General features: G+C 56.7%; 5 protein-coding genes across 5 annotated transcripts; 1 reads left to right on the top strand and 4 right to left on the bottom strand.

Moving 5' to 3' along the window:
* Window positions 1–2033: 2033 nt before the first annotated feature.
* Window positions 2034–3586, bottom strand: B0H18DRAFT_1032649 (uncharacterized protein). Its single transcript, XM_048030133.1, has 3 exons — window positions 3369–3586; window positions 2295–3311; window positions 2034–2240 (listed from the first exon to the last, which is right to left on the bottom strand). The coding sequence occupies exons 1-3, from the start codon at window positions 3369–3371 to the stop codon at window positions 2208–2210; spliced, it is 1053 nt and encodes a 350-aa protein (XP_047888672.1). The 5' UTR covers window positions 3372–3586; the 3' UTR covers window positions 2034–2207.
* A 2660-nt stretch (window positions 3587–6246) lies between these two features.
* Window positions 6247–6983, bottom strand: B0H18DRAFT_883243 (DUF775-domain-containing protein; the record flags this gene model as incomplete). The annotated part of the gene is made up of 3 exons (XM_048040962.1): window positions 6247–6655; window positions 6713–6785; window positions 6854–6983. 3 exons carry the CDS (start codon window positions 6981–6983, stop codon window positions 6247–6249), a joined length of 612 nt encoding a protein of 203 aa, XP_047888671.1.
* A 470-nt stretch (window positions 6984–7453) lies between these two features.
* On the top strand, window positions 7454–10289 carry B0H18DRAFT_913067 (transaminase; the record flags this gene model as incomplete). The annotated part of the gene is made up of 3 exons (XM_048041569.1): window positions 7454–7669; window positions 8696–8867; window positions 8915–10289. 3 exons carry the CDS (start codon window positions 7454–7456, stop codon window positions 9967–9969), a joined length of 1443 nt encoding a protein of 480 aa, XP_047888670.1. The 3' UTR covers window positions 9970–10289.
* Window positions 10290–10978: 689 nt separating this feature from the next.
* B0H18DRAFT_1123262 (uncharacterized protein) lies at window positions 10979–15346 on the bottom strand (the record flags this gene model as incomplete). Its single annotated transcript, XM_048034660.1, has 15 exons — window positions 10979–11016; window positions 11071–11555; window positions 11602–11694; window positions 11746–11819; window positions 11882–12035; window positions 12095–12132; window positions 12202–12342; window positions 12397–12681; window positions 12721–12804; window positions 12858–13082; window positions 13139–13323; window positions 13377–13460; window positions 13524–13727; window positions 13787–13972; window positions 15190–15346. The coding sequence occupies 15 exons, from the start codon at window positions 15344–15346 to the stop codon at window positions 10979–10981; spliced, it is 2433 nt and encodes an 810-aa protein (XP_047888669.1).
* A 3350-nt stretch (window positions 15347–18696) lies between these two features.
* On the bottom strand, window positions 18697–20714 carry B0H18DRAFT_958112 (uncharacterized protein; the record flags this gene model as incomplete). Its single annotated transcript, XM_048042658.1, has 7 exons — window positions 18697–19236; window positions 19289–19702; window positions 19757–20081; window positions 20139–20236; window positions 20281–20378; window positions 20451–20501; window positions 20555–20714. The coding sequence occupies 7 exons, from the start codon at window positions 20712–20714 to the stop codon at window positions 18697–18699; spliced, it is 1686 nt and encodes a 561-aa protein (XP_047888668.1).
* Between the last annotated feature and the right edge of the window lie 324 nt (window positions 20715–21038).

Here is a 21038-nt window from a genome sequence, read left to right as displayed (position 1 = left end):
TGAAAGAATTGTCTACTCTGCCCACGGGAGACTACCTGTATCGCGTCGACGGACGACATGCCCACGTGACCGTGGCACAGCACCGCCTCTCGCTTCGAATTTACTTCGAATCGTAGCGGCGCAAGCGCCGATCCCCGACTCCTGCATGGAACACAGCTACTCAGCCTGCCACAGCGGCACCAGAGTATATTATGCATGTATTGTAATATTGTACCATCGGAGTGGTATGGAGACTCAATTGGAAGCCCTCACGCCCGCGGCGGCTTCGCCGCCCGGGCGTCTCGGGCTTCCACGACTCAGTATGTATCACAGTACATAAGTCTGTAAGTGCAGGCTATCAAAAATGAGAGAAACTCTCCTGCATTTGGGAGGAGTCGTTTGATGGTCAGAGATCCAGGCGTCCAGACACAGCCAGATGCACGGAAGGATCCAACTGCCTCGAGCTGCCTCGTAGGACACTCGAGCATTGCTGCAATACCGTTTATGGGAGCTGCAAGTCACGTGTTTCCCACGGAGGGAGCGGCATCGCCGGCATCGTCTCAAGTTAGGGTGGACAAAGCCCTCCTCTCTCCCTCCGGTCGGAGTCGGGGATTCTCATCCTCTTGAATCGCAGCCCCATCTGGTCGTGACTAGCCCTGTCGGGACTTGTCTATGCTTTATATAACTGTGGCCAACCTCTTGAGCCATTATGCTCGTTTGAGCAGTGCTGCGCATCTCAGGCTTCCTGAACAGCATGAAGAAGACTCACACCATATAGCGCGGCGTTCTGGGTTTCTCTGCGCGACGCCGCGAGAGCATGCGATCCGAATGAGGTTTGGCTCGAGCCTTTTTCATCACCTTGTGTTGTGCTGACACCTGGAATGCGGGCGAATTGGTACTCGTCGGCAATGGTCCTGCAAGGGAGTTTTGAGTCTGTCATTTGAGAGTGAACTTGCTCAGTCTGTAACATCGTCGAGTTTGGCCTCCAAGCGTGCGAATTGCGTCGCGAAGAACATGGATCACAGGTGCGCTCCTCATTTCCTATTTTCGAAGACTCCGTTCCGAGATATGAAGTGGGCGGCTACAGAGAAATTTCATACGCACCATCGTCTGCGGTCGTTCCAGCCAGTGCTGTGGTATGACAAGACAAAAGGATTGGCTTTTGCTTCGGAGGAAAGAGCAGGAAGATAAGGCCTAAAGATGGCACTCAATTTCCCGGGTTCGTCTTGCGTAGCATCAGGATGCAGCATATCATAGTCTGTCACGAAGGAACGCAGCGCGATGTCATATTGCTAAGACGCTGATTTCATGGTGTTCAGATGTACGTATATCCCCAATCTATCGCGTGCCCGATGGTGATGAACGTGCAGTTCTCGAAATTCTACGCTCTTTTGTGTCTTGGCCGAAGGTCAGCAGCATAATTCTCTCTCGTCTTTGTGCGCGCGCGATGTTGGGGTCCACCCCGTTTCACCCACTGGCGGCATGAATCGACATCGGATGTACGTGCAGCGCTGCGCTCGAGTACGTCAATTGCTACTCGCCGACGCGTGCATGTCTTGACCCTACGAACGTCCGTGGCTAGCTACCAGTGGTGAGCGACTGCTCTCCAGACAGTCGACGTAACTACCTACCCTGCAAGCTCTCGAGTCCGACGTACTTGAAATGTTGTGGCATTGGGCCGCCTGGAATACGGACCCATATTAGACCTTGTGGCAAGTTACTGCTCTATTGAGGCCTGTTCATTGACTGACCGAGCGGCGTAGTCATTGAGGCAGAGGTACAGAATGACCTGGGATTTATTAGGGGAGCTCAGACCACAGTGGATCGACCTGGTTCACCGCAGGACTGTTGCTCTGTATTCGTGTTGACGCGTATACAGCTGCATATCTTAGACGCGTACGGCAGGTGCCCATATCACTGATCAGAGACTAGACTTGCCACCGGGAATCTGAACGGCTAGGCCAATCAAGATACGGACGCAAAGCCTGTCAAACGCAGACTACTCGACCTACCGATCCGTTGATTAGCTCATCTTGCAGTCATATTGGTGGATCCTCGCGCAGAACATTATCGCATTTGTGAGCAGGAACTTTTCAAGCACACGAAGGAATAACTGAATCCCACTTCTTCCCGCTACCATAAGTAATCATATCCAATACACAGTATATCTGTTTTGTTGTCTCCATTATCACCAATGAGCTTTGAATAGTACCAGAAGCATGCCCGCTCTACGGTCCGTCAAGTCTAAACTCGAGTGTGACCTGGAAAACACACATACTCAGCCACGACTCATGATTTCATCCGGGGTTACATACCATCGCCACCGCAGCATCGATTCTCTGCGCGTAGACATTGGCGAACCGAACGATCGCGTCAGAGCCAATTTTCTGACTGCAGTCGAAGCACACATTTGCAGCTTTGAGGATGGGCCCAATCGCGTCAGTCGTAGCGACTACTTGGCCACTTGGTTCGACGCGCAGTGACTTTATGGATCTGTCTATGTAGTCATCGATGTAGGCCCGAAGTCCGCTGTCTTTGTGGGCACGGCTTGGAGGACACCGGGCACCACATTTAGTGCTCTTCTGTAACGCGGTGATCCATTCAGGCCAATGAATCACGTTTGATTTCCCGTTCCAGCGAGTCTCAGATCGGAAGAGGTCACTGCTCTCCGCACAAGCTGTTGCAGCTTCAACACAAGCCCAGCGGTATCGCGAAAGCCGATGATAAGCCATGACAGCCATACACTGCATTTCAGGAATGCACAGTGGTGGACGTCCGTCACCGGGCCATGGCTGGAAGGATGCCTTCGCAGCGGCACGGGCTGCATCGGGAAGGCCATAGACACAAGCGAGTGCGTAGGTCATGAGCGCGTCTGTCTTCAATACTGCTGGGACCATCATGGCATGCTTCACGGCCTCGCGCACACCCGCCATATCGTACTTCTTTGCCGCCTCCAGGAGCGGCCAGTAGTCGGCGGGATCTGGCGCAGACGGTGCTCGGCCCACGGGATACAGCATCCGGAGGATGTAGTCCCACACCCTGCTGCGTTCAGCAACCTCCACGACCGAGTTGTTCAGCTGGGAGCCTCGGGGAAAGGTGAACATCTCGCGGAAGACGGGTGACGCCTGCTTCATGATGAGCTTGTAGACACGGAAGTCCACCCCATCCGACGTGCGGATTATCAGGTCCGCGTCAGGGTCGTTGAAAGGTGGCGATACCGGAGTAGAGTCCGAGCACGACTCCATCATGTGGCTATACGGTGAAATGGTATGAGGTATGGGGTGGAGGCAGGCTGACGTATACGGTCCGTCAAGAATAAATTCGAGTGTAACCTGGCAAACCAGATGAGTGAACATACGAGGACCGATGAACTCATCCGGCTTACATACCATCGCCACCGCAGCATCGATTCTCTGCGCGTAGACATTGGCGAATCGAACGATCGCGTCAGAGCCAATCCGCCTGCAGTCGAAGCACACATTTGCAGCTTTGAGGATGGGCCCAATCGCGTCAGTCGTAGCGACTACTTGGCCACTTGGTTCGACGCGCAGTGACTTTATGGATCTGTCTATGTAGTCATCGATGTAGGCCCGAAGTCCGCTGTCTTCGTGGGCGCGGCTTGGTGGGCAGCCCAGTGAGCTACCGTGAGTCTTCATTTGCAACGCGGTGATCCATTCCGGCCAATCGATCACTTTCGAGTTTTTGACCCGACTAGTCGCAGTTGCAGAAAACGATGGCCTCATTTCCCAACGAGTATTAGATCGGAAGAGGTCACTGCTCTCCGCACAAGCTGTTGCGGCTTCAACACAAGCCCAGCGGTACCGCAAAAGCCGATGATAAGCCATGACAGGCATACACCGCATTTCAGGAATGCACGGTGGCGGACGTCCGTCACCGGGCCACGACTGGAAGGATGCCTTCGCAGCGGCACAGGCTGCGTCGGGAAGGCCATATGCGCAAGCGAGTGCGTAGGCCATGAGCGCGTCTGTCTTCAACACTGCTGGGTCCATCATGGCATGCTTCACGGCCTCGCGCACACCCGCCATATCGTATTCCCTCGCCGCCTCCAGGAGTGGCCAGTAGTCGGCGGGATCTGGCACAGACGGCGCGCGGTTCACGGGATACAGCATCCGGAGGATGTAGTCCCACACCCTGCTGCTTGCGGCGACCTCCACGATCGAGCTCGTCTTGGAGCCTCGGGTAAGGCAAACGTCTCGCGGAAGACGGGCGACGCCTGCTTCATGATGAGTTTGAAGACGTGAAAGTGCACCCCGTCTGACGTGCGGATGATCAGGTCCGCGTCAGGGTCATCGAAGGGTGGCGATGCCGTTTTCAGGCTCGGTCTCGCAGTAGAGTCTGAGCACGAGTCTGACATGTGGTTATTTGGTGGAGGATAGGATGGGTAGAGGTAGATTGACGCCGATGCCAGGAAGAGGCGAGAGAGTAGGGACGTGTAGGGGAAGAAAGGCGACGACACGACACGACGTTGACAGCGCCGGGGCTAGCGCAGACGAGGCGAGGACGGGATAGGACGGTGAGGACGATATCGACCCGGGCTGAGGGAAAGGCAATCACAACCGCTGAAGGACGTCGGGACGCAATGTAGAGCGAAGCTGGGGTGGAGAAAGGGGCGGATGAGGAGCGCGAGCGTGAAGGGATGTGATGCCAGTGGGCGGGTGAGGGCCGACAAGACTGAGTTGATGTATGCCGGGGGCCCGAGTCCGGCCCGAGTCCGCTGAGCTATGGCACATTTATGCTCAGGGATCGAGAATACCCTACGGTAGGTTCAACCTGCTCTATAGGGGATATCAATGATCGTTCAACAGAGAAGGTCACCACATTGAACCACAAGACTATCCGCTGAACGGATCAGGCGGACGGCGCATGCGAGCGTAGATAGCTGCTGTACCATTCTGAGCTGGACCGTTCACAGATAGACATATGTCTTTCAATTTCGCATTGAACCTTGATAAGATAGATGTTGATGAGCCAGTACCTCCCTCGGTCGTGATATAAACAGACTCACGCTTGCCACGGTGGCACCTGGGCTTCATACATCGAAGTTGGCGAAGGCCGGTCTTGATCTGCTGACACTACTTGCAACGTTCGTCCATTCTAAGTGTGAGCTCGAGTACGGATACTGTTATGACCATGGCACAGCCTGGTTCAGTGCGCGGGGCACGTACGCTGCATGTCATGCAGCCGTTGGAGTACTCGCAAGCTGATAGTGGTGCATGCGCGACTCCAAGAACAAATCCTCACCTCTTCTGGCAAATACGGGTCTGGCAGACGGCTCAGCACCGTAGTATCGGGTAAAGATGGACTCACCTGCATAGCTCGCACAGAGTCCGTAAAGCACCGCATTCGTCATACGCTCAAATGCTGCCACATCCCGGTGGAAAATCAATCATATTGCCATGTTCAGAAGGCCACTCTTGCAGTGATAGGAATGATGTCGGCGAACCATAGCAGCCAGGAAAAGCATAGACCATGAGTGCCTCCGTTTAGAGCATCTTTGGAGATGTGAGACTGATGCTCCGCAAAACGGAGTCACACACCCTACAGCTCCTGGTACCACGGCGGTTATGATTGGGGAGCCCCTGGTGAACACTGAACATAAGTTATCGCAGAGGAAAGCTGATACGAGCCTCCTGATGGCCTAGTCAACGTGGAAAGCGGTACCATCCGAGGTGCGGAGAACGATGCCGGCGTGAGGTTCTCGATGGGTGGTGCGGCGGTGTGGGGTCAGGCCCCTGTCATAGGGCCACAGTCCTACGTCGTTGTGAACAACGTCAGCACAGTCCAGTAAGGGCAGCGCAGGCGCAGAAGGTGAGGCTGAGAGCGATCGCAGGCGAGACGGTCACGTAGGGGACGGATCGTCAAGCGGGGGACGAGTGAGGGACGAACCGTCAAGGTAGTCTGCGTCCCAGGTGTTCTTGTAAGTACGCGAGTACGAGCTGTAGAGTGTCCTGCACGATTTTCACAGTCTAAGGCATGCGTGACATTCATGGATCAATCTGAATCTGAAACAGTTTGGTTGTGCATCAGTGAAAACGACGCGGTTGGAGAGAAGCACTCACAGTTGATCTCGAGGACTACACTTGCAGATGACTGTTTATCGCGTCTTCTCGCTTACAAGCAACTTACCAGTCAAGGGTTAGCCTAAATGAGCGCTGACCAAACGCGTGCAACAAGAGAATCCTATCATACCATCCACGCTAGATAGAGTCCGTAGTGTACAGCGGAGCTGCCCTTCATCCCGTGCCGCTACTCTTGGTTGTCCAAAAACCCGATACCCGTATTCCGCACCTTCCCCACGAAAATCTCGTACCACTTCGCGATCATCGCCATCGGCACGACGCTCTCGGGCGTAACTCGCCCGCCGCCCATGAACCCCGACACGTAGTTGAACAAATGCTTGACTATCCGCTCGGCGAGGAGGGTCGCGTCGGGCTGCGCGTTCGCCGGGCGCGCGACGGCGTTGGGGAGCGCAGCCATCTCGGCCTCGATCGTCGAGAGGGGCTCGATGGCGATCCCGAGGATGGCTGTGACATCCGCTGGTGTGGCCGCGTCGAACGTGCCTGGTGCACCGTTCGTGAAGAGAGCGGACTTTGTGGATTGCGAGGAGAAGGTGCCGCGGAGGCGGAAGATGGCGGAAGGCTTGTCATTGGAGAGCCTGAGGACGTTCGCCTTATGAAGGGATAGAGGAGAACCGGAGGATAGGTGAACTTACATGCCTAGGAGTTGAAAGCCCTTGCCGGGCCAGTGGAGGTGGACGGTCGCGCCGTAGCCGTCCGGGAAAGGTACTGGTCAACGAAGACCATGTCCTACGCGTAAGAACACATGCACTACGGGATTTGGGAGTCATACGCACCTGTACCCAGCAAGAATACACAGATGTGGTTGATTGTGCTCGCGTTAGGCAGCTCGAACATCGCGTGTGTCTCGTCTATTTGTTGAAGGTTCGTTTGGAGAAGGCGGCCGGCCACACAGCACCCGAACATAGTCGCTAATAATTTCCGGGCAATTTGGAAAGCGGAAGTGAAGATGAGAGGGAGAAAGGCGAGAGGAGGAGGAGAATGGAGCGGGCAGAGGCGATGTTCGAGCGTATTCTGCGAGTCGCTGCTTCGATCAGGACGCGCGCACCTTGCTCCTGACCACCTCCATCCCTGGCCGATCTTCCTGGCTGCCCATTGCCCTATGCATCGCCGCCAATGATCAACGACTGCCGCGAATGTCCCGCAGGTTGACGAGGAAAGCAGGAGGGACGCTCGCTCGCGGCTCGCGTCGGCGGTGTTCCGTGATCGAGTGTGTAAATACGCTCACCGCCTGACTCCCCTCGCCTCGCGCCTCGCCGTCTGTCCTCCTTCCTCGCCGTGATCAAAAGTCGTGTTCTCAGATGCTCAGGATTTCCCGCGCTGCTTGCTCCTGTCCTGCATCTTCCTCTCGCCGACTTCACCAGCATTCGCGCAAAATGCGGCCCCTGACTCCCGCCGACCTCAACCCGGCCATCCTCAACGTGCAGTATGCCGTCCGGGGCGAGCTCGCCATCAAGGCTGACGAGCTCAACGAAAAGCTCCGCTCGCTGGAGCACCAAGACAAGCTCCCGTTCAAGAGGGTCATCAGCAGCAACATCGGTAACCCCCAGCAGAAGGGTCTCGACCAGCCCCCAATAACCTTCACGCGGCAGGTACGTACTACCATTTTGGCTGGATCTTTTTTTTTTGGGCTTGGGTCGTTGCGTGCGCTGAGGACGTCTGGGCGAAGGAGAAGTACGGTGCATGGCATGTCACACGTGAATCCTCGAGCCCCGCGTGCGGGGTATGTCCGCATCACTGCAATGCGGGGCAGAGTGCGCTTGTATGGCCATGTACACTCTCGACCTGTCCACCGTCGCTCCAGGCCCGCTCGACGGATCGAGTTTCCGCGCTTTCAATTGGTCGCTCGAGTCGCTGAGAGGTTGTCACCGTCGCGTCGTTTGGCGGTGGTGCTGCAGCTACCCGTCGACCTGCGTCAGTGCCTTCAGAGGTTGACTGATGCGTCGAGAGGGCATCCGCGCGGCTGTAGGCAAAGAAGCCGTACTGCTGGAGGCCTCATTGTCGAGTGTGGATGCCTCGCCATTCCATTCGAGCACAAAGACCGACGCGACCCGAGACCTGCTTTCCCCCAGCGACATCTCAAAGTTTGCCACGTTCGTACGAACAAGAAGGCGATGACTCTGGATGCGCAGTCAAGCCGAGAAGTGGGCGTCCGACCTCGATCTGTGCTAGACGTTCCGAGCCCGTCGAGCGAATTTTGCCTCGGGAATGACCTGACGGTATTTCTTCGATGCATGCGGATCAGAAACGATGGAGTTGTTACGAACCGTGCAAGCGTGTAGATCGGACACCGTTCATTCGGTGAGGCTTGCCGTGTTTATGACTTTCAATGTGAGGCGTCATGCCTTCCACCTTGACGGACCGTTCGAGGCATTCAGTTGGATGCGCGAACTGGTCTTAGTCTCATCTGTACGAGACACTCTCGCCGGTTCGACAGACAAGATGGTCGGCTTACCTGCCCTTGGACTTTGCTGGTGTGCACACATCTGTCCGTGTTTTGTCGCGCTGGGCACAGGTCTTGTCCATGGGCGGCAACTGGTCGTATGCATTTCCACCTCCCTTCCCTCTCGGTTGTAGTCCCACTCCAGTTCAGCAGTTGACGCTATTTATCATGACAGGTTGCCGCTCTCATGGAATACCCGCCCTTGGTAGACATCGTGAAAGACAAGTGGCCAGCAGATGTGATTGCACGCGCGCAGGAGCTGCAGGCTGAGATCGGCAGCGTCGGCGCGTACTCACATAGCAAGGGCATCCCGCTCATCCGAAAACATGTCTCGCAGTTCATCACAGGTTTGTATCATTTTCATTCAAATGTACGCCCATTAACCGCCGCACAGAGCGTGACGGGTACCCGAGTGACCCAGAAGACATCTTCCTCACCGGCGGCGCGTCCGCGGGCGTCGCGCTGCTACTCAACACGCTCATCACGCCACACGAGACCGGCATCCTCATCCCGATCCCGCAGTACCCGCTCTACACGGCGACGCTCGCGCAGTGTAACGGTGTCGCGCTCCCGTACCATCTCTCCGAGTCGGACGGCTGGTCGACGTCGCTCGAAGAGATCCGCACGGCGCTCAAGCGGCCAGAGACGGACGGGAAGGGCGTGACGCCGCGCGCGCTGGTCGTGATCAACCCAGGGAACCCGACCGGTGCGCTGCTCGACCGGAAGACGATGGAGGAGCTTGTGCGGCTCTGCGAGGAGCACTCGCTCGTGCTGCTCGCGGACGAGGTCTACCAGGCGAACCTGCACCGCCCCGCGGAGCACCCGTTCCACTCGTTCAAGCAGGTCGTCCGCCAGCTCAACTCGCCCATCCCCCTCGTGTCCTTCCACTCCATCTCGAAGGGCGTCTTCGGCGAGTGCGGACGGAGAGGAGGCTACTTCGAGTGCTGCAACATCCCCGCAGACATCCGCGCGCTGCTCTACAAGATGGTCTCCGTCGGGCTCTGTCCGCCGCTCTCGGGCCAAGTCGGTGTTGACTGCCTCGTGCGCCCGCCGAAGGCGGGCGAGCCGAGCCACTCGCTGTGGAAGCAGGAGACGGACAGCATCCACGCGGCCCTCGCGCAGCGCACGAAGCTCATGGCCGAGCGGCTGAACGCGCTCCCGGGCGTGTCCTGCGTGAACTCGCCAGGCGCGCTGTACCTCTACCCGAAGCTCGAGCTCCCGAAGAAGGCCATCGAGGCCGCGCAAAACGTCGGGAAGGAGGCGGACACGCTGTACGCGCTGGAGCTACTGGAGGAGACGGGGATCTGCGTCGTGCCCGGCTCGGGCTTCGGTCAGAAGGAGGGTGAGCACCATTACCGGCTGACGTGCTTGTGTCCAGGTGTGGAGGAGTATGTGGGGATGCTGGAGAAGTTCCATATGGGCTTCCTGAAGAGGTACGAGGCTGTGTAAAGGCACATTTCTCCACAGTTGGCAACTGCCTGTGAATAGTAACTGCCCCAGAGTAAATTGATTCTGAGTGATCATGATTGGTTGTCATCTACCTTGTCAGAATGTGTGAGGCCAGGTGTTTGACTGGGTGCCAACACAATGTAGCTGTTGCTCAAGCCAGTATGCACTACTGTGTGATTGTCCAGCAGGCATGCTGCCCATGAGGTGGTCTTGCTGGTGGAATCCTATAATGTGCATGTTCAACAGTGACAACCACAGTGTATGACAGTGGTATACTCAGCTCTTGACTATTCATGTGATGAGTACCTGGAGGATGTGTTATGTTGAGGTTGCACCGCGATCACAGCAAGCATAACAAAGTATCTGCACGTGCAATACCCTACATCAGGAAAAATCAATCTGTCTTTTCCTTACTTATCATGCCATATTATGCGCATTGAAGGCAATTAGCACGCTTAAGAACATGAAGATTGATTTACACAAGTCTACCTTTTAACCGTGTCTATAAAGGTCCCCTAATTCCATTTATGAAGGCTTTAGTTGAATGAAGACCCGTGATGGAGCCCTTTTTCTTTGTACTTAATTGTGCTTTTGCCACTGACTTTGTCTTCAGGGTACTCAAATTATTTACAAATATGCACCTTGTGCATTGGCTGCGACCGAGATGACGATGATATTGGTAAGCTTACAACAATGTTCAGTACTACGCATACAACATGATGATGACACTGCAGTGAAGACTGTGTACAGTAATCATCTTGGACTAGCAGGTCCACAACTGTGAAACCGAGACTCGGAGCAAGTACACGTACCACACAGAGCCTGAGGACAGCGCGAGCAGAGCGAGCGACGTACGAGTGACCTACAAAGGAGGAGTACTAGTAGTACACGAGACCATAAATACTAGAGCTAGATGATTGAATGAGCAATTACTTTGATCATGCAGACGACTGATTGACTTACCTTGGAAGTCTGGAGTCATCAGTTGAACACCATTCTACTAGCCTAGTCAAGCCCCGCCATTCGTGGATGTGCCACTGGCAGGGTCTGGGGAATGCTGAATGGGATCATGTAGGTGACAAGTGACGGCTGAATACTCACCTTCTCCGGACCCGTGGAGTTCATCGATCTCAGCCTGAGCCCCTTCACCGCCCTCGCCAGTGACTCCGATGCCCCCTTCGTCCTCAGTCTCGCCCTGTCCACCCACTTCGCCGCCGTCAGAGCCGTCAGAGTCGCGCCGTCGGTGCTTCCTCCTCGACATCGAAGTCGACGCTCCTGCACCACGAGTCTTCCTCGATGGACTGGGTGGATTCTTCGCCGCCTGTGACGAGTCCTGTGTCTTCGCGCTCTTCGACGAGCTGGACGGCCTGCCCGCGGTCGATGTCGTGGTGGGTTGACTGCCCTTCTTTGCTGTGCTCGACGACGGCTTCGTCGCAGCCTTCGACATGCCGGCGGGCTCGTTGCCGCTGCTCTGCGGCTTTGATGCGCGCAACTGGAGCATCGGGATGAAGCTGCGCGGCTCCTCATCGCTGACCATCGTCACCTCGACTGCGTTGACTGCGTTGGGGCCAGCGTTAAGACGATTGCTGTATGTGTGGTCAGTAAAGATCTCCGTCTGGATCCAGAGCTTACCTGATGTGCTTCCATATGAGCTCCTGCGTCTCTTTGAGGTACTCGCCCGCGCGCTCTTCCAGAGTCTCTAGAATGGCCATTGTACCATCCCACCTATGGCTAGTGAGCATTCACCATTTGCAATCGAACGCAAGAATGACTCACTTGCCCACGAATAGCTTGCTGGAGAAGAAGATCGACTGGTTGTGCGCCACCACCTCCATCAACGCCGCTTCAATCTATTATACACATCAATCAGTAGCTTGACGTAGGGCAGGAACTCGACGAAGATGAGACGTACCGCGTTGCACGCGAGGGCGATGAGGTTGAAGGGCACCTTGCTGAACTCGTCCAGGGCCGCATTAATGTTCGCATCGCCACGTCCTGCCAGGCCGTAGTACTGGTAGACGAGCTCAGGGATGCATTCGTTTCGGAATGGCTCCGTGGGCTCGACCCTGGTACGCTAGATCGCAGTGAGTTCGCTCTGATGTGCTGACCCTGTGTGCACACGTACCTCTCGATCCAGGTTTTTCTTCCGGTCGAAGTGATACTCTACGCCCCCGAGACGAAGTTCGCGATGTTGCGTGTCCCGTTACGTGTCCCGGTAACATCATTCACTACCGTGGGGTGCGTCTCGAGAAGCCAAACGACGACCTCGGTCCTTTGAGCGACTGACAGCCCGCCAAGCTTGAAGGTCTGCTCTATCACTTGCTTCGCCTTCCTCTTGAGCTCGTTCCGAGTTTGTGATGCGCAAGTCCAGACCTGGAAAGGATCAGAGCCTCCGACTGTAGTGGATTACAATGAGTGTGGGCTCACCACGGCGTAGGTGTTCGCTCTCAACACGGCTCGTTCCGGGTCCTCATCATCATCCGAGCTCGCGCCGCGACCCGCTTTCTTCTTGTCTTTCTTCGGGCCTTCCAGCAGCCGGAACGCGGCCTTGATGTCGGCAGCATGTTCGCCAGTCCCTCGTCTGTCATAAGCGTTGCGAACACTGTCACTGATTAGTACATCCCTCTTTGGCAGCCGTATGGACGCGACTGAAGCCTCCTTCGTCCACGCCGAATTTAGCGCAATGCGTAGTCGCAGACAGTTCTGCGCGGCCTAGACGAGAGTCCTAACTTTGACTGGTAAGTCGGTGACCTTGGCGCGACTTCTGCTGTCTCGTTCACCACCCGTCGAGTTGGTGAGAGCCGGCTTGGGTTTCGCCTTCGTCTCGGACACGAGCTGCACGTAGATGTGATGCTGATCGCCACTGATAAACCAAGAAAGATACTCACTATCACGTCACCCTCATCCTCCGACTCTTGAGACTCTACATCGTCAGCCTCGGCCTCGTCCCCACTCTCGCCCTCATCTTCATCCTCGACCTCATCTTCATCGATCTCATCCTCATCAACTTCGCTCTCATTCTTGCCTTCGCCATCGCTGACTCCGTCTTCTTCGAGCTCATGCTCACTGCTGACCGCGTCATCCTTGTCCGTTGCTCGGCCTTTGCCCTTGTCCTGTCGATGTGAAACCATGTTTCTCCGCTTGTGCACGGTACGAGATGGCTGCTTACCTTTCCACTCGCCGACAGCGCTTTCGGTTTGGCAGTACCATGGGGCGACTTGCCACCAGCAGACTTGGCAGTACCATGGGGCGACTTGCCACCGGCAGATTTGGCAGACTTAGGTATGGCGGACTTCAGCTCACTTCTCTTGCTACTACTGCCAGTGTCCCCACGGGCTTCACGCCGTCCTCTGACTACAGAATTAGTAGCTTAGCCAGTATTAATGTGGATTTATGAGAGAACTTACCTAGTATTCCCACAAAATCTTCCTCGGCGGGATCCAAGGACGTCTTGGGTCTTGCAAATTTACCGTACGCGGGTTTCGGTTTGGCTTCGTATAAACGCGACGAGCTAGTCAGTAAGGTGTACCGCGCCGACCATGATTACCGCGTACGTCGAGCAGCTTTACGCTGTTGAGTCGTGTGATCGTCCATCTCCACATCCTCCGGTGTGCCTTCACCCGCCTTATCCTGCTCGTCATCTTCCACCTCCTCGTCCTCCATCACGGCGCGCTTCTTCTTTTTTGCTTTTGGTAGCTCTTCATCAGTGGATGATTTGTTTTCTTCGTCCATCATCTTCGACACATTCTTCCGTACCTCTACCACGCCACGTCAGCAATACCAACTTTTAGGTTCATTGCAGCACGGGGTCACTCACCAGTGCGTTTCTCCTTCGTCATCTCCTGTGTTTTCTTCTTAGCTACCGCCTCGCTCGCCTTGCGTTTTGCGGGCTGAGTGTTTTTCTTGGAGCCGCCTGCGCCCTGGCTCTTGGTCGATCTAGTGGTCCTCGGGTTCTCGGAAGCTTGTTCGGCTGCGTCCGACCGGGTGACCCGCTTGCCCATACCTGCACACGAAGGGAGGGGAGACAGGAGATAGACTGTGGTGATGAGAAAGAAAAAGACACACCGTGGATGCTTACCAGCCGAGACGGTGTGAACTTCAGCGATCGACGTCCGTGATGCTCACAGAGCCCGAGCGCTATTAACCATGGGAAAGCGCTCATAATATTCGTCAAAACGCCTCGGTTGAGTCAAGGCGACTGAAGCTACATAGGTACATCAAATAAAAGTGGTGTTAGCAGCCTAACCGTCACGCTGCCCATATTGCATAACCATAGTACCAAGCCCCCTTTCTCCTCGTACATCAGTACGTATCCGTACACTGTCCACAGCCATAAATCCAACCTACTGCCTGTTTATCCCGCATCGTCGAATCGACACTCTACTCTGGACGGATTGCGCACGTCGTGGTACGAGCGTAGATTGTCAGGGCGTGCCTGTCTCGCGCCGCACAAATCTGCCCAGGTGCAGCCCGTTCTTCTCTGCTGGGAGACGAAGTGCAAATCCACTCACGCAGGCGCACGGTTTGTACGAATTCGAAAATTCGTTCGCTCTCTTCGGCCGGAGCCGACCGAGGATGGCAAAGACAACATATTCGAACGTCGTAGACTGCGGTAAGTCTTCCGTGGTGTTCATTCCCGTACGTCGGAGGGAGCGTCATCGACAGGCGTCATCGACAGGCGAGCAAGCGCGGTGCGCCCGGACTCCTAGAGGGCGGAGGCGGTGGGCTGTGGTCTTTCGGGCTCGTGGAGGGCTCATGGAAGGCGTGGCGGCGCTCGCAGATGGTGGGGTTGGCGGCCTGCAGCCAACAAGCGGGGCACTCACCTGCTTGGTGGCCCTACTGGCCGTAACCGGGTGTACCCTCGTGCCCTCGTTGCCTCTAACTTCCGTTAGCTCTAGCAACGGCTTTCCCGCGTCGCTGGAGCTCGCTGTTGCCGACCAGTACTTACACATACGACTGATGCTGGCGAGTGGCGGAGAGTGGCGGGTAGGGTTCGCGCCACAAAAAGGTGACTCGTACCCGTACCCGCAAACCGCGCGGGTTCCGCTGACCCGTGCTCTGCACTAGCACTGTAGACGAGTGCACGATGGATGATTCTTGTGCCTGCGCACCGTCTGAAGCCGCCTCCTGGTTTCATCGACGTGGCGCCGTCCCTGTGCGTTCGGCTTAGGGAGACATGGTCAGTCTTCGCTGTGTTGCATGTATTCGGTCAACACGTACCCCGAGCATCGTGCTTGACCTGCCTCGCCATCGGTACACCTCGTAGCTGGGTCGTCTTGCCTTGCTGCCGCAGTGGCAATGCTCCCATTTCCCGTTTACCCAGGGCGCCAGCACTGGAGCGCGGGTTGGGGACGGTGTACAGCGAGTTGCGCTGCATGTTGCATAGCGCGACTCGGTACTTGCACGAGTGTATGTAGGATGTCCATGGCTTTAGCTCCAAATGGTTAGCTAGCTGGATGTAGCGGATACGGCGGTCAGGGTCTCTGCTCCAGCCGTTTTGGGGCACGTCAGACCACTTGTAGGGCTCGAGTACGACTCGTGGGTACGCTCTGGTGGCATTATGAGACAGTGCAAGCGGTTGGAGGAGGATGCACGGGTGCGAGAGCAAGTCGGGGGCGGAGCTTCACAGCGGACTCGACTCGATAAAGGGCGATATGCTCACCAAAGTAAAGATGTGGCCCTGCTCGATTGGAAAAGTGCGGGAATCGGCTATGGACTCGCCTCGGTCGTGTACACCGGCGTGTGCAGGCGGCGTGATCAGGAACGGCTGGGCGAGTGCGCGAGGAGGGCAACGAGACATCGGAAGGACGAACTCTCTCGCCCGCTCTCGCCCACTCCCTGGTCGCCATCCTCGCTCGCAAGTCCATGCACCTCCCTGTCTGCATGTTCTCCTTCTCGCCTGCCTGCCTGCTGCCCACCATCTCAGAGCCCTCGCACGCCCACTGGCTGTCCATCGGGCCGAGTTCACCGTCGATGTTGGCGGTGAACCGCGGATACGATACCGTCGGTCTCGCGTCCTCGCGCCCGGGCTTGTTGCCCTGCCCGCACCCGTGCCCGTGGTTCACTCGGAGCCGGGCAACTGTCCTGTGTGCTCGTCAACAACGCTGTGCGCGTCGCGCTTGCACGCTTTGTGTTGCCGCGCCCCGGTGCGCGCGGTCTATTTGCGCTTGCTCGCGCCCGTGCCAGTGCCGTCGACCTTGCCTACACCCTCGCCCGCCGTCCATTCGCAGGCTGCGTTTGCACGCAGGACATTTGCCCTGCGTGCTCGCTGTCGCCGTGTGTGTCGCATTGCCGCGCCCGGCCACCGACTCGTCCTCGCTCGCCCGCCGTTCTCCTCTGGCCCTCGACAGTCTTATGCGCACGTGGCCTGTTCATCGGCCGTCTCTGCGTGCTGGGCATTCGCCCAGCGCGCTGGCCGTCGGTGTGTGTGCTGTCGTCGTGTGTTGTACACGGTGCCGCCTAGCCCCACCTATTCGTCCGCGTGCGGTCAGTTTGCTGGCTGCGTTTTCACGCAGGGCGTTCAACCTGCGTGCTCACCGTCAGTGTGTCATGCTGCGTAACAACGCCCGCCCGCCCGCTCGACCACCCGCTCGTCTGTCCTCTCTCATGCCCGCCCCCTCGTCTACTCGCCCTTCCGCCTTCCCGTCCGTTCGCTCGCGTGCTTGTCTTCCCACCTGCGTGTGCGTTCACCGGCCGTGTCTGCGTGCTGGGCAATAGCCCAGCACACTCGTGGTCACGGTGTGTTTTGTCGTCCGCCCGCTCGCTCTCCCGTCCCTCGTCCACTCGTTTGCTCGTCAGTTCACTTATCTGAGGCTTTGCTCGCCCACTCACCGCTAGCCCTGCCGACGCCCACCCGCCTGTTCGTGGGCCCGCTCGCTCGCCTTCACACCCGCCTTTGGCCCCGCTTAACCCTCCTAACCAAGGTCATACTGCGTTTGTCAGCCCGTATGATGGGTTTGTCGTTATTGCCGAAGGACTCGTTGAGTGCGCGGCTTGCCATCGTCCTCGTTACCAGTGAGGGCAGTACATACGTAGCGCAGAGTGTTACCAGCGGGTGAAAGCAACCGAAGCGTGCGTCCTGCGTGCGTCGTACCAGCGAACAGTTTCCCGCGTCGGAGTTTCCCGAGACAGGCGCTTAGGACTTCTACTATCGCAAGTCCTAAGTAACAGCTAACAGCGACCACACTCCTTAGAGCTCGTCCGCTCCCCGACCAGAGCCCAGTATCCCGAGCCCACGCCCCACGGACAGTCCTGCGCAACTGGTGTGCACACGACACCCGCCCATACAATCGGCGTGGCGACTGATCGACGTCCGGTCGGTGAGCGTGCTCAGCCACGATCCTTCAAGTTCGTGGCTATCTCACTGGGCACACGCAGAGCGTGCAGGTGCAAGTGTCTCCCCCGGTCTCTGGACACAATCGTACCGGTCAAGTGACGTGAGTGCTGGCCACCGTCCGGTATGTTATCTGTGCAGTCCTTGCGGTCGGGACTCACCTTTCATCCCGGGCATGGCTGGACATCACGATGCACTATCAACGTCGCATCCCGGTCGTAGCATGACCGGACTTACCTGGTCACACATCTTGCCCGCCCGCTCACGCGTCCTGCCCACAAACTCTCGCCCGAATGCTAGCTCGATCTCGTGCTAGATTCGGCGAGTACACCGGCGGCGCAAACTCCGTCACCCGTCATGTCAACGGCAGCACCGTCAGCCCCGGCAACCTTACCGTCAGGCCCGAGCTGGCTCCCTTGCCGACTCGGTCACCCGCTCTCGCCCTCGCCCTCTTGCTCACCCGCACACCTGTCTCGCTCGCACGCCGTTCCGCTTACCCGCCGTCTCACCTGCCCATCATCTCGCTCGCCCTGTCATCGCTCTCGCCCGTCGACGTCACCCTAACACCATCGCACGCACCCGCCGTCTCGCAGGCCGGCCTCATAGGCCTGTCATCTCGCAGGCCTGTCATCTCGCAGGCCTGTCATCTCGCAGGCCTGTCATCTCGCAGGCCTGTCATCTCGCAGGCCCGTCATCTCAATGTCCCACCCGCCGTCTCTCTCGCCCATCGTCTCGCTGACTTTGCATCTTATACTCCTGTGTCCGCCGCCATCTCGCCCGCATGTTGTCTCGCCCGCGTGCCGTCTCGCCCGCGTGCCGTCTCGCCCGCGCCCTTCTGCATCCCGTACAATACACTGACTCTACCGACGTGCCAGAGACGCCCGCACGCCGCACCAGTAACTCGACATTCTCCCCATAGATAGTACTTTGTCTACATAGGGCTCGGCCCTCGCGGACAATAAAGGGAATTTAATGAGAAAAACATCAATAGCGAGAGTGTCCTACCGTGCGTTAATGACTCACTTCTGTATGCAAGAAGCTCGAAGGTCGTTGTGTTTGTAAGAACATACAACAATATATTGAATACGGCGAACGAAGATACATGACTTACAACAGCTTCGATAACAAGGACAGCAGTGATGATAGCGATAGGTCGAGAACAACGAAGAGTATCTATGGGACGACTACGTTATCGTACACCGCGACAAACGTACCACAGGCGATCGAGAGAGCTAGAGATGCGACATGACCTATTCGTACACACCTCGAGATGACAATACAACAGGCGAGGCGATGGAAGATGAGACAATGACGACGGGGACGGCATACAGCACACGCCAGTCAAAGGCATGAGAGAGATGGGAAAGACTGGATGGATCGTCGAGCATACGAGCTCACCCGCGGGAGGTACTCGGTCCATGGGGAGCACGATCGTCGATGCTGTCCGAGTCTACATCGCTGTCAGACTCAGGCTCCTCCTCACGCTTGCGTTTGAGAAAATTGGCGCGCATACGGACAACACGAGCCATGAGGTCTTCCGCGTTCGTGTCGCGTCCCCGGGGCCCGGGCTTGCCGCCTTGCAACACGACTGTGTCTTGCCCGACGATGTGCGAGTTATCGCAGAGGCGGTCACAAGCAGTGCCGTAGGCGCCATCCTTGATCTCGTCAACGATGCGGGAAATGGACTCCGCAAAGCTGGTGGCTTCCTTGGGCGGCTTGAGGAGGAGCTCCATGTACTGGTAGAGTTCTTCGTAACGCTTTGTGCCTTCCTCTTTGCTGAGCTTCGCCACGGCTTCATCAATGAGTTTCTCGTTGTCATCGATCAACAGTTGGCTCGCTAGGATGGCGAGTTTGTCCTTGTAGCTTTGCTCAACCTTGCGCAGGAAGACGTCGACCTGCAGCTGCTGTGCAGGACCGTACGACTCCAGGATAGGCTTGTTGGACGTGTCAGTGAACGTTAACCCACAACAGAACACGAAGACTTACGATTGCGAGGCCCCTGGCGATCCACTCGCTCATCTCCCACTTTGCTTTCACACCAGCCCTGAAGGTCTCCAGTTCGCCAAGGGGGATGTGAAACCACCAGACGCGCACAGCGCCGAAGAACACATGGTCGTGCGCGCGCCACGGACCTGCGCCTTGTATCAACTCTGGGTAGATCTTCAACATCTCCTCGTAGTCGGCGTTATCGAGGCCAAGCTTGTCGAGATAAAAATCACCCATCGCCGGCGATGCCCACTTCGCTCTCTGAGAACGGCCCGGCTGCAGCTCCTCGATGTAGAAGCAGGAGAGCGAAATAAGCTTCAGCGGTTCTTCGTCGTCCGCGGCCTCTCCCCTCGCCTCCCGCGTGGCTTGCCGCAAGCGTAGGATGGCAAGGAGCCGGTCCGCCATCTCCACGAGCTGTACGTCCGCTCGATTGAGTGGGTTGCACGATGATTAGATACAGGTCCTTACCTTATTGAGCACCCCTTCCGCAGACTTGTCCGTGTACTTCGGCTGAGACAACGCCGTCTCGTCCAGAGAGGTGATGATCAGTTCGCGGCCGACTTTGAGTGCCTGGACGGCATCGGCGATCCTCTTCTGGCCTCCGTTTCCACGCACAGAAGCGTATTCCGCAGTATCGTCAGCTATTCTAAGCAACCGGGATATCCACTCCTTCGGAGTGAAGTGCGTGATAAACCGCTCGTGAAGCATCAACTTGTTCAACCCTATGAGGCGTTCGTGTAGGTGCAATGGCGACATCGTAGTTAATTCACTCGTCTCTGGATCATAATCAAACCTATGATCTCGAGGTTCAGTACCACTGCTTGAATCTGTACAGGAAACGACAACTCACTGGTAACGATTCAGATCGTCGTGTTCCTGAAGCCACTTCTGCAATTCCTTCCACTCTTGCCTGGTGAAGTTGGGGACCTTCTGCGCAGCGTAATAGTACTGATTAGAATTGCACAGGCATCTACACTGCAAGCAGCACTTACGATCTCGCCTTTGACGTAGGGAAGGTCGCTTTGGCGGTTCCCGAACGCCTTGCGAACCACGTCCGGGTACTGTTCCTCGTTGTCGGTCTGCTCGATAGCTAATCGCAGGTGTAAGTCGATCGTCAGTGGATCGCGTAGGTACATCACTTGGATTAGAACGTTATACGTACCTGGCTCCTGTTTGTCTGGGTTGGACTTGTCTCGATTGGTTTGGCTAATCTCTGACGATTTGATGCCGCGTTAACGAGCGCGCTGCACAGATAATAATACTCACCTGGCTCCGGAGTGTTCGCTTTGTTGACGACGCTAGAGTTCAAGTAACTACCCCCCCTCAAGCCGCTGTTGACATTGACACGATACTGAGGAGCGCCCGGAGGGGGTGAGCGAAGGGACTGAGGCACAGAGCGAGAGCGAATAAAGGAGGTGGAAGACATCTTCCTTCAGAACGGGCACTGAGAGTACGGACTCTCTGAAGAACTCATGGGGCCGGCCGCCACTAAGCCAAGGGAGCTATGTATGTCGTCAAGTGACCGGGCCAATTAGCAAGCAACGCCGGCATAGCCCCGGCCTCCCCTCAGGGTCCGCAAAGAACCCGTCCCCCCTACTGTATACGTTCTTGGATTTCTCACTGTGCCAACTGCCAGTGTCCAGTCTCTCGCCGATAGGCTCTTTCCGACTTGAACTACTCACGCTCGCGATCTCCTACTACCAGAAGACACAGCTTCAACGGATCGGATCCAAATCGGATACGTCCGTCG

Source organism: Fomitopsis serialis, assembly GCF_022376445.1.
Source record: "Fomitopsis serialis strain Sig1Antser10 chromosome Unknown B0H18scaffold_94, whole genome shotgun sequence".
NCBI lineage: Eukaryota > Fungi > Basidiomycota > Agaricomycetes > Polyporales > Fomitopsidaceae > Fomitopsis > Fomitopsis serialis.
This window is presented reverse-complemented; position numbering and strand designations above follow the sequence as displayed.